At 41.4% G+C, this 14,015-nt stretch overlaps 1 protein-coding gene across 1 annotated transcript in view; it reads left to right on the plus strand.

The window, feature by feature from the left end:
- LOC103609717 (IQ domain-containing protein H-like) overlaps positions 1-14,015 on the plus strand; it is a gene marked incomplete at both ends in the record, with an annotated part of 58,929 nt that overhangs the window by 781 nt on the left and 44,133 nt on the right. The window contains one exon of the mRNA XM_008594009.1: positions 2,191-2,477. Within this exon, the coding sequence (XP_008592231.1) occupies positions 2,191-2,477 (287 nt within the window). The remainder of the gene's footprint in view (positions 1-2,190; positions 2,478-14,015) is intronic.

Raw genomic sequence — 14,015 nt, forward strand, 5'->3', positions numbered from 1 at the left:
TTTTTTTTTTTTTTTTTTTTTTTTGCACCACAGACTTCTTCTGAGATACGGGCTTTAGAATCAGATGACCTGGGTCTGGACCTCATCCATGACCTTGAGTGAGATCCTTAAAGCCTCAGAGGCCCAGTTTCCTCAGTTACACACCTTATAGGGTTTTTGGGAAGATTCTGTGGCAGGGGGGTGGGGGTTGTGCTACATAATTTGCAATGTCCTCTCAACTCTAAAATTCTGTGATTCTACAAATTTCCATATGCATCCACTGACAGAAAGTCAAAGTAAGAAAGTCAACCCCATGCATAAGTGAAAGAAAATAAAGTACCTACCATAACAAATGGTCAAGAATAAGGGATTTTTTAAGTTAGGAGGGGAAGACCACAAAGATCTCCAGGCCCATCCAAAACAGGGTATTAGGAAGTGTACAGATCTTGCAAGGTCAACCTGCAAAACCTTCCTCTAAAGTATTTGTTTTCATGTGTTTTGTAGACTAGAAAGGCTTTTCCCAGCCGCTATCTCACCTGAGCTGTGTAAACACAAGCTAAGGCTTCACCTTCACCTCTTGTTCATTTTTGTCCTTTTTTCTTAACCATGTTGTAAACAACATGCTTGTTTGTGAGAGGCAGAATAAGCTTTATTAACCTATTTTTATAGATGGAAAAACTGAGGCTCAGAGATAGGAAGTGACTTGGGCAAAATCACACAACAAATAAGTGGTAAATGGGGATACAGAGTTAGATCCTACAATTTTAGCACATTTAAAAATCTGATTCTTGTTAAGTCACATGTTTTCAAAGGCTCCACCTGGCTCTGGGCCCAGTGCATACAGCAGGCCCTGCATAAATATTCCCTGACTGAGCCACAGGTGACAGCTGAAGCCACAAAGTTAACTAAGGCAGAGAGACTCACTAGACGTTTTGTTTTTGTGGATTTTGTGGTTGTTTTGTTGCATTTACCTTGCTAAATTCCTAACAATGGGTATTTAGGTACAGCACACACTAGTCGGCCTCATTTGAAGATAAGAACATCTCAAACCAACCAGATAGGTAAATTATGGGTTGAATGTGTACACTACAAAATCAGTTTTCCTTCTGAAACTCAGTGTTCATTAGGGCTACCTCTGACCAAACTTATAAATATTTTGGATGAAGTAACAGATGTGTATGACAATTGCTAAAATCTCAGGACTTAGCCACATATGCTGCTCAAATCCTGTGGCTTGTACCTATGGACGCTGGTCACCCTGCCCCAGCAAATTTGTGAAATATAGGCCAAGTTTATCTTAATGCTGTCAGGTTCCAAAGAACGCAATGTCTAGGGAACACTTAGTTATTTTTACTTTTAAATCAAGTTATCTAACTCTTTAAAAATAATACTTAAATTTTTTTTCTACAAAAGAAATATATACAGCAAGATTTACATGTTAGTTCTAAGAACAGAAAATCAGTGCTGTGCAATTTTTGTGGATGCCCCTGAGCTGGCCCACAAAATTAGGCAGCAAAATATTGTTGCTGTGGTTGAGCATCAGATTTGCCTCTGTGATTTTTGGTATTCAGAGCAAAAGGTAAAATATGGTAAATTATAAAGCTCTCATTATCAGCAAGGAGAAAGCAGACCTGTTCTTACAAGCAGCAGCATCTCCTGGCTCTGTATTTTAAAAAATGTTTTACAGCTGGTTTTATATAGAAGTCCTTTGGCTGACATGAGGGTCAGTGTTCTCTGTGCCTGCTAAAAGCCTAAACCTGCTAAACCTTCAAAAAGCAGTGAAGTTGAACAGAAAGAGCACACAGTCATCATGCCACAAACTGTGGCCCATGGGCAGTTAATTCCTCCTGAGGGATTTGACCATAATCCTTGGGCTTATTGTTTATTAAATGAATGGGCATAGACTTGATGATCTGTACAGTGTCTTTACAATTACGATCAGAATCAAAACCACCATTTATGGAGCCCTATACTATATTCCAAGCATTGGCCTAAGTACTATAGACACAGTATCTCTAAGATTCACAACAATCTGGTGAGGTAGGTTTTATTATGCCCATATTACAGATGAAGAAAACGGAGTTAAGAGAATTTAAGCTACTTGCCCAAAGCCTCCCAAGATATGGCAGATGCATCTGCCAAAACCTAGGCTCTTTCTTCCCACTACCGTGTGAATGTGGCTTTTCACCTACTTCATGCTTTTCCCACCAGGGGGCATGATCGAAGCGTTCCCACCTGCAGACAGTATCACCAATCTGACGGTGGACATGTTGATAGAGCCCAACGGAGAAATCAAGGTGCTGTCAACAGGGGACCAGTTTCATGCCGAAGGCCCCTTCATCTCATCCGGTACCACCATGCCTCAGACCTCAGTGGATCCCCAAGTTCTCAATTCTTTGTGCCTCCAGATTGGAAATGCCTGCAAAATGAGAAATGTGGTTGGTTACTTTTCTATAGATCTGGTGACTTTTATTGATCCAAACACCTTGGAACAGCAGGTAAGTCAAACTGATGCCACATAAAATACTAAAATACATAACCACTCCATACCCTCCACGTCCATACAACAGGGAATATTAGGGAGCTTCTAAAATTCACTGCTGCTCTGATGAGCTAATTGTATAAATTCAGCATCTATGCAGTCCATGCCAACCCATGTGAGACCAGGCTTTATATCTGGAAATACGGGACCAGGGTCATCTCAGGTGCAGTTGGAGTTTAAATGACTGAAACTCATCCCACATAGCTCTGTTGACTGGGCCCTCCATTCTGCCCATTAGTGCTATGCCTGTGTCTTTTTGTGAAACTGTTTTATGCCATCCAGGGATTGAACCTGTTTGAAGCCTATTCTTAAACAGAAAATCAGTCACTAGAAAGGAGTTACAAGTCCTTTTGTCTAATACTGTTCTTATCAGTAATTCACTGGCAAATTAGGTTATCAATTTTTTCTTTAAAAAATGTATTGGAGGGCCAAGCCCGTGGCGCACTCGGGAGAGTGCGGCGCTGGGAGCGCAGCAGTGCTCCCGCCATTCTAATACTGTTCTTATCAGTAATTCACTGGCGAATTAGGTTATCAATTTTTTCTTTAAAAAATGTATTGGAGGGCCAAGCCCGTGGCGCACTCGGGAGAGTGCGGTGCTGGGAGCGCAGCAGTGCTCCCGCCACAGGTTCGGATCCTATATAGGGATGACCGGTGCGCTCACAGTGCTCACTGGCTGAGCGCAGTGCGGCCGGTCTCAAAAAGAACCACAAAAAAAATGTATTGGAAAATATTTCAGAAATATAAAAAGTTCTAAATAATAATATAATCCGTATCAGGTGTGCCCACCAGCTTAAGAAATAATGTGGTGCCAGTGCCACCTCCAGTTCCGTGTACTCCTTACCAAACGCATGGCCCTTCCTCCTCCCAGAAGACAGGAGGAAGCTGTTTTATATTTGGGGTTTTGATTCCCTTCCATATCATTACACTCTTATTGCACATGGATATACCCAGAAATAATATATAGTTTCATTTTGCATGTTTTTAAGCATTTTATAGATCATAACATCCTATATATTATTATTGTACAGTATGCATTTATTTATTCAATATTACATTTCTGAGATTCTTCATGTGCATATGTGTGGCTCTGATGTATAATATTCTGGATAAATACTTTTCAACTTTTTTCTTTGCTTTTTGTACCCCCAAATTATATTTAAATTCACAACTGCTTCACAGGACTCATTTTTTTAAATGTTCAGTTTTCCTCCTTTGGCGTTGGGTGTCCAGACCTCTGTCCGAAGGATGAAATGGCCTCCCAGCCTCCCTCTCTCGATATCCTCCGGCCATTGAGCATTGTAAAAATACTTTAGTTGTTTTATATTCATTATTCACAGTTACACGGTTCTCCATTTCTGTCAGATGATGGTTTCAAAGTGAGAGGTTATGTTTTGGGCAGTTTTCAGCTCGTTCAATAATCATTTTCCATTTGCCATCCCGGGTCCTCCGTTGGTTTTTTACACTCTGTTCTCAGGCCTGCCTGTTGAGAGAGAAAAGGACAAACTAAAGGGCATTCAGAAACCTGGTGAGGGTGGAGGGAGGACAGAAACAATGCCCCCTAGACAGAGAGCTGGGTGGCAGGGACGCAGTGAGGGGAGAGGCAGGGGAGGCTGCCCTCCCCACATATTTGTCATAAGAAAGGATTAAATCTGCGGTCCCTTGGGCAGTAGGGAGGATGAAACTATGGCGATAGTTTACTCGTGGTTTTTATATACTTGGGTTTGGTACAGGTAGACTTTCACATGGCAATGAGAGGGATCTTCTCTAAACGCAATGCTGGTCCTTCCCTGGACTTACCACCCTTCCAGGCTTCTGAGAGAAAGTCCTATGTACCTGGCCAGCTTTGTCTGACCCTATGGAGACCCTCTTTTTCTCTCTTGCTCATCCACACGTCCTCTCTCAGTCCCTGCTAGTCATGATACTACCCTCTGCCACAGGGCCTTTACACATGCTGCCCTTCTACCTGAAACGCTCTTGCCTCTTCTTTCATCCTAGTTATTAACCACCACCACCCCCCAACCCCCATCCATCATATTTCAGCTCAAGCCACACTTTCTGAAGCCTTTCCTTGGCCTTCTTGACAGAGTCAAATTCCTGTTTTAGGTTCTCATATCATTGTATAGCTCTCCCTCGTACCGTTTATCTCAGTTGCAATTTTAAACTTATTATCTCCCTGAAGAGCTGTACTATGTCTCCTTTTGCTCCGCACTGTATTCTCAGCACTTACCTCTGCCTGGGCACAAAGTAGGTGCTCAGTAAATATTTGTGGAGTGAACAAATGAACAATAGAGGTATTCTAGCAGATGCTAGATGGTGTTACCAAGGCTTTTAGAGAAGGAGCTCAGACATTACTTGGATGAATGGGATAGATAAATACTAACCCAAAAAGAATCTCTGATTTTATCATATTACGAGTTCTTTTTGTCCATTCCCATTAATACTTGAGTATATGGCTATTTGTATTACAACTGTCAATCAAACATTGGAGGAAGTTCTCAGTAACACCAAAGGGTGTTTCTGCATTATCAAGGGAAGTATGTTTTTCTCTGTATATAATAGATTATTTGCAAATTACTGGCATATTCTCTAGCCATTTTGCAAGTGATATCACTTCAGAAAGAATGTTGATTTCTTTTCTAATTGGCATGCCTTTGTGATGCCAGTGAAGAGACTGGCATATTATAAGCCTCTCATTTTGGCCAGTCTAACAAGTAAACGTTATCTTGTTTTTGTTTTTGTTTTTGTTTTTTTTGTCTTTTTCGTGACCGGTAAGGGGATCGCAACCCTTGGTGTGGTGTCGCCCGCACCGCGCTCAGCCAGTGAGCGCACCGGCCATTCCTATATAGGATCCGAACCCGCGGCGGGAGCGTCGCACTCCGGCGCCGCGCTCTCCCGAGCACGCCACAAGGCTGGCCCAACGTTATCTTGTTTTATGCAGCATTTCTTTGATTATTAGTGATGATGAACATCTTTTCATGTTGTTTGCTGGCCCATTTATATATCTTTTCTCAATTGCCTGATCATGTCTTCTGCCCCTTTTAAACTGGAGTATAATCAAATGTTGATTTACAGGAGCTCTTTGTATATTCCTATTCTTTGACTGATATATATGTTGTAAATATCTTCTCTCAGATTGTCATTTGTGGCTTTTCTGTCTTTTTATTTCCAGACATGTTTCTCCACCATAAAATCACTATTTTTTTTTCCTTTGTAATTGATTAGTAATGTCTTATAGGGAAGGAGGTATTCCAAGAGCCCTCAGTATCTTATTCTGCATCACATTCCACCCACAAAACTTAGCATCCATGCCAACTTTCTCTTGAATCAACTACAGTTATGATAGTGGTAATTTTCTATTTTCATCATTCTTTCTACATTTACTAGTTGGCAATCTACTGCAAGGAAGAGTTTTCCTTCTCCCCCTTTTATTTATGTAGGTATGCATGTATGTACTTATATCTTTGTGAACTCCTGGGTTTCTATTTTATTTAGTGGGTTGTATTTTGATACTTTCATTATTTTGATGTTCAAATTGTCCAGGATTCAGCCAGTGGGAGACCCTCCGGTGTGGCTCTTATGTCCTTTTGACATTTCTTCACCATTCTTTGAGCATAGTCTTACTTTCTGGCAAAATGAAAAGTTCCAGGTTCATTTTCTATTTTCCCTGACCCAGAGCTAGGCTCAACCCAGAAGCCCGGGTTCCTTTCGTGGAGGAGGGTATTGGGATCTGGGCTCTCAGTGCTCTCATTGCTACTGGTGTGTCATTGCTTCTGGGAACTCTCAGTGGACAGAACTAGGAAATACATGTGTACAATAGATACACACAATTATAAACACACACAAATACAACACACATATGCACATATATACACACATAACATATACATATACATACATATGTGCTTGCATCTATAACTATTTCCCTTATCTATCCAGTACATATATTTTAAAACCGTGAGTTCCTGCCAATATCTCCAATTCCAATCCAACAACTCAAGATCCTTTCTAGACTTCCCCTTTTCCACTTAAAAATAAATATCTTCTCTAATGGTGAGAAACCTGAGTCTCTTTATCCTCATTAAATTTACTTATTTGCTCAATTTACTTATGGTTTAATGTAACCAATCTCCCAACCACCCTTTCCATCTCCTTTGCCACATCTGTGCCCCACTTCCACATTTGTGTACTTAGATGCCAGACACTGTAATTTGTGTTTTAAGTCCGTTGGTAATGCTCTTTGTCTGCTGCAGTTTCATAGAGTCAAATCTAGCTCTTTTTCTAAATTGCTATATTACCTTGAGCTTATCACTTTCTCTTGTCTTCCGTTTTCTCAGCTGTGAAATGAGGAGGTTAGCTTACTTGACTTCTGAGGAAGCTTCCAGTTCAAAAAATCATTTATTTCAATAATATTTTCATAGTACTTATTTTCCGTATCAGCAGATTTAAACTTTAATAATAAGAAGAATCCACTTTTTAAAAAATTATCACAAGGAATTAATCGCAAAAATTTATGTACACATATATCAATCACAACACTATTAAAAATAGCAAAACATTTCAAATAGCCTAAATTTCAAAATACAGAATTTTTTTAACCACAAGGAATTAATCACAAAAATTTATGTACACATATATCAATCACAATACTATTAAAAATAGCAAAACATTTCAAATAGCCTAAATTTCAAAATACAGAATTTTTTTAACAAACGATATGTCAATGGACTTGAATACTATGAAGACATTAAAACTAATGTTTTTAAAGAATATTTGACAGGAAGCTATTTATAGACTAGTGGAAGGGTAAAAAGCAGATCACAAATAGTATATGCTACATCACTGGGCTGGCCGGTCAACTCAGTTGGTTGGAGTGTGGTGCTGATAACACCAAGGTCCAGGGTTTGAGCCCTGTACCAGCCAGCTGCCAAAAAAACCCAACAATATATGCAATATGATAATTTTATAAAAAGAAAAAGCACATATATGAAGAGCAAAAAGAACCTAAAGATACACACTAAGATGTTACAAGTCATTATTTCTGGATAGGAAAATTGAGGGTGTGGTAGACAGAGTAATGGTCTCCCAAAGATGTCCACTCCCTAATCACCAAATCTTGTGAATGTTACTCAACATGGCAAAAGGACTTTGTATATGTGATTAAGTTAAGGATCTTGAGATGGGAAGATTATCATGGATTATCCAGGTGAGCCCAATGTAATCACAGGGTTTTTTAAAGAGGAAAGCCGGAGGGTCATAAAGAGAGAGAAATATGAAGATGCTACAATGCTGGCTTTGAAGATGGAGGAAGGAAAAATGAGCCAAAGAGTGCAGACGACCTCTAGAATCCAGAAAGGCAAGGAAACAGATTCTGCTCTAGAGTGTCCAGGAGAAATGAAGCCCTGCCCACATCTTGATTTTAGCCCAGTGAGATTCTGAAGTACAGAATTGTTTTAAGCCAGTAAATTCGGCAATGTGTTTCAGCAACAATAGGAAACTAATACAGAGGGTGATTGCTATTTTGTGCTTTCTGTATTTGCATTTTCAAAAGTAAAAAGATTTCTAATCAGAAAACATACGAATAATGATCACAATTTTGTTTAGAATGTTATGGTTTGCAAAGCACTTTCACATACTTGATCTTACTCACACACACATGTCTTGCAATAGACATGAAAGGCAAAAAATTGAGGTGACTACATCCATTTCAAAATCTTGCCTGCTGGCCCCAGCTGGGCCCCCGTAATTTACCATTCTGGCATGGTAGGAGCAAAGGGGACTGGGAGCCAAGGAAAAGTAGATAAAATGTCCTTGGTGATGCACCAAAGACAGGCCCACAATTGTGAATTCACTCCAGATAAGAATGTGGAAAATCCTGTCTAGACATAAGGAGATCAGAATGAGGTTCTAGGGTAGCAGAATGGGAGAACAGTTTTGGAAACATAGAATTTAAATATCAGAAACATCAGGGAGAACACAGGGTCATTTGGGAATAAAAGAAAAAGGGGCCAGTCCCTGGGAAATGGAGATGGTAGAACATGGTACAAAACCGCTACTGCCAGTGGACTTAGGTCAAAGACTCCAATACCCTAGGAATCAGGAGATTCCAGGCCTTTGGAGACACATGCAGAATGCATGGTGCTCTAGAATACACAGAGCTGCAAGGTAGCCATGTTGGAGATCTGTCCTTCCCACCTGAGGATGAGGGGAGGGGCTCTGCCCCATGTTATGGTGAACGGATTCAACCTTTAAATGAAGAGCAGCAAGAGTTATTTCAAAACCCCATGGGTCCCGGAGCCAGGGCCAATAATAGACAGTATCTAGTAGGTTCTAGAAGGGGCATGAAGTACCTATCGAAGGCTTTCAGTTGAGGAGGGGCTGACATGTTTATTGGTCGAACACCTTCCGAGGGCCTACTCTGGGCCCCTGCTAGGTGCTGAGGGAACAGAGATCAACAAAACATTTTCCTGGTCATGAAGAAGCTTATTTCACATCCATCATGCAATTTCAGTTGGTTTATATGTACACAATTGTTCTGTACTGTTACTGGTCCATAGGCATTAATATGCCTATGAACATGACATTGTTAAATCCTCTAAAAAATGCACTAGGCCTTGCATTATTTTACCCCTGTGTGGTGTCTAACACAATGATTGCCACTTTAGCAGCTGCCTATTCATTATTTGTTGATTAATGGACTTTTGGAACTTCTAGACAATCCAAATCTGTTGAGCTTACTCACTTTGGGGGAACTCTAAACAAAACAACGAGTGTTTATTGAGCATCTATTACGTACAGGCCATTATGCTAGGTGCTAGAGCAGCCACAAAGGTGCAAAAGATATGGAAGTGCCTTCCCTTAGGGAGTTCACAAGCTAGTTGGGAAGACAGGCTTGAAAAGTGAATTACGGGCTGGCCCGGTGGGGCACTGGATAGTGCGCCGCTTGGGAAGCGCGGTGGCGCTCCCGCCCGAGGGTTCGGATCCCACATACGGACCGGTTCCCGCTCACTGGCTGAGCGAGGCGCGGGAGCAACGCCGAGGTTTGCAATCCCGTTGCCGGTCCCCGGTCCGGTACGGGGGCAACACTGAGGGTTGCGATCCGTTGCCGGACACGGAAAAAGACAAAAAAAAAAAAAAAAAAAAAAAAAAGTGAATTACAAGAACAGGCTTAAGTGACGACTACATCGAACAGTAAAAGAGACGTTAAAAGGTAATGTCAGTTTAACTGCCAAATGATTTACTACATGAATTCAGACAAGAGAGAGCCCTTCTGTTTGGAGCAATGAGAAAGGTTTTTACAGAGTAGGTGGGATTTGAGTTGCAAGATAATTAGGATTTGAAGGAGGGTAAGAAAGAGTCTATGCCAAGTGGGAAGGAGGCTGTGAAAGGGTGGTGGTAAAAAAACACAAAACGCATGTGGATAAAAATGATGATCTAAGACTTAGAAGCATCATGTCTGACTTACTTCCTATAAATACTCATTTATATAACATTCTGAAATTCATTTTCTTCATATAAAAGTCTCTAAACAAATAGATTGGCAAAAATGCTTTCCATTGAAGTTTCCGGATTAAAAACTTCTCTGTCTTTTTTTTAATTTATTATTATTTTTTAAATTTATTTTATTTATTGAATCAAAATTGAGCATACATATTTTGGGGTTCAACACTGAGATATGTTGATCAAATCAATATTACTAGCTTATATATTGTTACAAATCATAATTATTCCTTAAGCCCCTTGTCCAATCTCTCCCCATCCCCCTCTCTTCCCACCTACCCCCTCTAACTACCCTAGATTTCTTCTCTCCTTCTGAAAGAGTAATGGTTACTCTGTTGATTTGTTGCCTAGATGATCTGTCCAATGCTGAGAGGTGTGATCAGGTCCCCCAATATTATCATAGAGCAGATGCTTCTTCTGTCACTCTGAAATGGGCTTTGTGGAGAGAGACATCCTCTTCTTTTCTTTATCTCTGCTAGTGATTCTTGTGTCAGTGCACTCCAGTGATTGGGGGACCATCTGCGTGGTGGTTGTGGTGTCTAGCCACTTTCGCGGCGGCCATGGTTATTGTGGTGGCTGTGGTGGGCCACCCACAAGGAGGTGAAATTTTTGGCATGATCCTTGGCACTGGCGGTGTGCCTGGTTGTGGGGTGTGTCTGGTCCCTGGCTCCATACCTCAGGTCCCCAAGCAGGCCCTGAGGCACATGGTGTGCCTGGTTGTAGGAGGGGGGTCCGCTCCCCAACTCCATGCCTCAGGTCACCGGGCAGGCCCCAAGGCACTGGCATAGTGTGCCTGGTTGTGAGAGGAGGGTCCAGTCCCCTTCTCCAGGCCTCAGGTCCCTGGGCAGGCCCCAAGGCACTGGTGCGGTGTGCCTGGTTGTGGAAGTGGGGTCTGGTCCCCAGCTCCAAGCCCTGTGGGAACCAGTACTTGAGCTGTGCGGTTGAGCTAAATTGCTGCTTTGCTAATGTTTCCCTAGGAAAGGCTTTTTGTGTAGCTCAGAGTTTAATGGTTGACCTTATAGGTACTTCTGGCTCTCCAGAGACCTGGTGGGTCTGGGTTGTGTAAAAACTCTGAACTGGGCCTGAGTTTTACCAAACTACACCCCATGCAATTCTGCCTCTCGACCAGTCTCCTCTGAATGGTCCTGTGCTGACCGGGGGGTGGGTTGGCTGTCCTTGCTGTGTCCCTGTGTTCTCCCAGTAGGCCCGACTCCCCCACCACCTGTGCTCCAAACACTTCCCGTGGGACGGGCCCCGCGCTGGTCCCTTGCAATGACTCACCAGATTCTGAATGGCTCCCGTTTTTCAGTTGTTCTGGCTCCTCGCTCCTGCGTGGGTCCATGAGAACCCTATTAGTGGTCTTGCTGTCCTGGGGGCCACCAAGGCCCTCTTCTCCCCTGTCGCCTCCAAGTAACTCCATCTGAAGGGCACAGCTGCAGCTTCTGCTGGCTCCTGCTCTGTGTGCTCAGCAGCTCAAGCCTTAAAGCGGCCATGGCCCGAAATGCTCCGAGCAATTTTTTCTTTCTCTCATCGTGGTTTCTCCCACCTTCATGAACTCCATAGGTCTCTCCTCCTCTTCCTCTGAGCTCCAGCGGCCCCAGCTTGGCTGATGTTACATTTTTATAGTTGTAAATTGGTTGATTTGCAGGAGAGAGTGACTCTGGGGACTGTGTATTCTAACATCTTGACCAGAACTCCAAAAACTTCTCTGTCTTTAGATAGTGGTGAACTTTTGAAATAACTATCTCTGTCATGACCATTGATAGTCATAATTTTTTTAAAAAAAGAAAGGAAAGGAAACACAATCTTTAAGAAAGAGTTCAGATGAAAAATGGCTTCAGGGGACTAATAATGACCCTTCCTATATACATAAAATAGCTACAAAAGGAAATGAGACTTGTCACAAAGTCTGAGGAAAGACTAAAATGGAGACCCTGATATATATCAGAGGGCATTCCATATGTTCTGAGAACAGTTTTTAAGAGTTTCTAAACACAGAATGTCAGCCTACAATAGCAAAAAATATATCTGAAAATATTTTCATTGCGATGGTAATGGGTGCTGGCCTTCTCTCCACTAACCAGTGTGATACCGTAGACAACTCATTTGACCTCTCTGAGCCTTCTGTTTTCATTAACAACTTGTAAATCCCTGCCTTCCTTCTCACAGGATGTTCTGAGAGGCTGAGCAGATATAAGGTGCTGTTCTTATTAAATCAAATGGCATAACCACATGTAAAACTGTCACAGGAGCCCTCAGCAGGTTCTCAAACTGTGTGTGGAATCTGAATTGAATTAGCATTATTTTTAAAAGTCACTGAGCATTATCATCATCTCAAAGTGATATATAAGCATCAAAAATGAATACATTTATTTCAGAGAATGGAAAAACCAAGATCTACAGAGATATCATTATTCTTTCTTATTCATTGCTGCATACCCAGCACCTAGCACCCTGTCTAGCATATAACAGATGCTCAATAAATATTTATTAAATGAATGAATGAATACCTCTCTCTGAATCCCCCCAGTACTCTCATTTGCAAGATCTTCCTATCTCTGTTTTCAAGATATACAAAATATTCACCAAGGGAGCTCAACGAGATTTACTTTTTCTCTTTAGGGAAGGTATTTTATTTATATATTAGAAGGTTAACAGTGTATATCTAAATTAAAATTTAATAGGCCTTTGGTATAAACAGAAGTGCCTATTATTCAGTGTTTTTAAATGCTATATAGGCACATTGTTAATCACGAGTTAATACCTAGTGAAGGGAAAATAGAACCCAAAGGATTTTGAAACACTAAACTAAAAGACATGTTCCTTTAAAAGGCCTGCATCTTTGTGTCAGTAAAAGAGACCTGTAATATACAAGTAATAGCAATGATGAGGGTGGTGATGATGACTTCTCCAAAAAGCACAAGGACAATGACGACAAATTTTACAGTGAAAATTATAGTTCTGTTTCTTAACACTGATAGGACAGGTAAATCAGTGGCCAATTTTGCTGTATATAATATTACCATATGCAACTGTGCTTAAATGTTTGGTTAACCCCCTCACATTGTAAACCTTGACATTCAGGAAGATTGAACTTAAGCCTAAGCATCAGCTCTTGGGTAGAACTTTAGTTGGTCTGTATGGTAGATTTAACCTAGTTCCAGCTGCAAACGCCCCCAGGACTTCTTCAGATGTCCACTCTCATTATGGAGATCCTTGCTTTCTCTCAAGGACACCGAGACACCTCTCTCTGGACTTTCAGGTCTTTAACTAATCACCAGAAACATTGTCAGAGAAGGGAAAATCTGGGCACTTTCACTGCATCCTGCACTTGTCAGGAGGTACCACATTTCTGCAGAACTCAGGAGGGCAGCAGGTAGGAAAAAAGGAAAAGTCTCCCTGCTAATGCTAAGAAAGACCAGAAGATTCTTTACACATTAATGTTGACATCACAAAAAACAAAGCTGAAAGTCTCCATCCTATTTACAGCTGTCACCTGTGGTCAAGACATTTTGTATGACAAATTTACCCTGGCAAAATTGTTCTTTATCTCTCCAGCCTTATCGAGGTATAATTGACAAATAAAAATTGTATATATTTAAGGTGATGTTTTGATATATGTATACATTGTGAAATGATTACTACAATCCAGCTAATTAACGTTTCCATCATCTCACATGGTTACTTTTTTTTTTTTTTCCTTTTTGTCTTTTTTCGTGACCGGCAACAGATCGCAACCCTCAGTGTCGCGCCCGTACCGGACCGGGACCAGCAACGGGATCGCAACCCTCGGTGTTGCGCCCGCACCTCGCTCAGCCAGTGAGCGGGAACCGGTCTGTATGTGGGATCCGAACCCTCGGCGGGAGCACCTCCGCACTACCAAGCTGCGCACTGTAGCAGTGCGCCACCGGGCCAGCCCCAAAATATTTATAATTATTTATATATAATTAGTTTAAAATCATTTCTGAATCCAGAATATTTCTCATAAAATAATTAC

Source organism: Galeopterus variegatus, unplaced genomic scaffold, assembly GCF_000696425.1.
Source record: "Galeopterus variegatus unplaced genomic scaffold, G_variegatus-3.0.2 Scaffold9985, whole genome shotgun sequence".
In the NCBI taxonomy this organism is placed as follows: domain Eukaryota; kingdom Metazoa; phylum Chordata; class Mammalia; order Dermoptera; family Cynocephalidae; genus Galeopterus; species Galeopterus variegatus.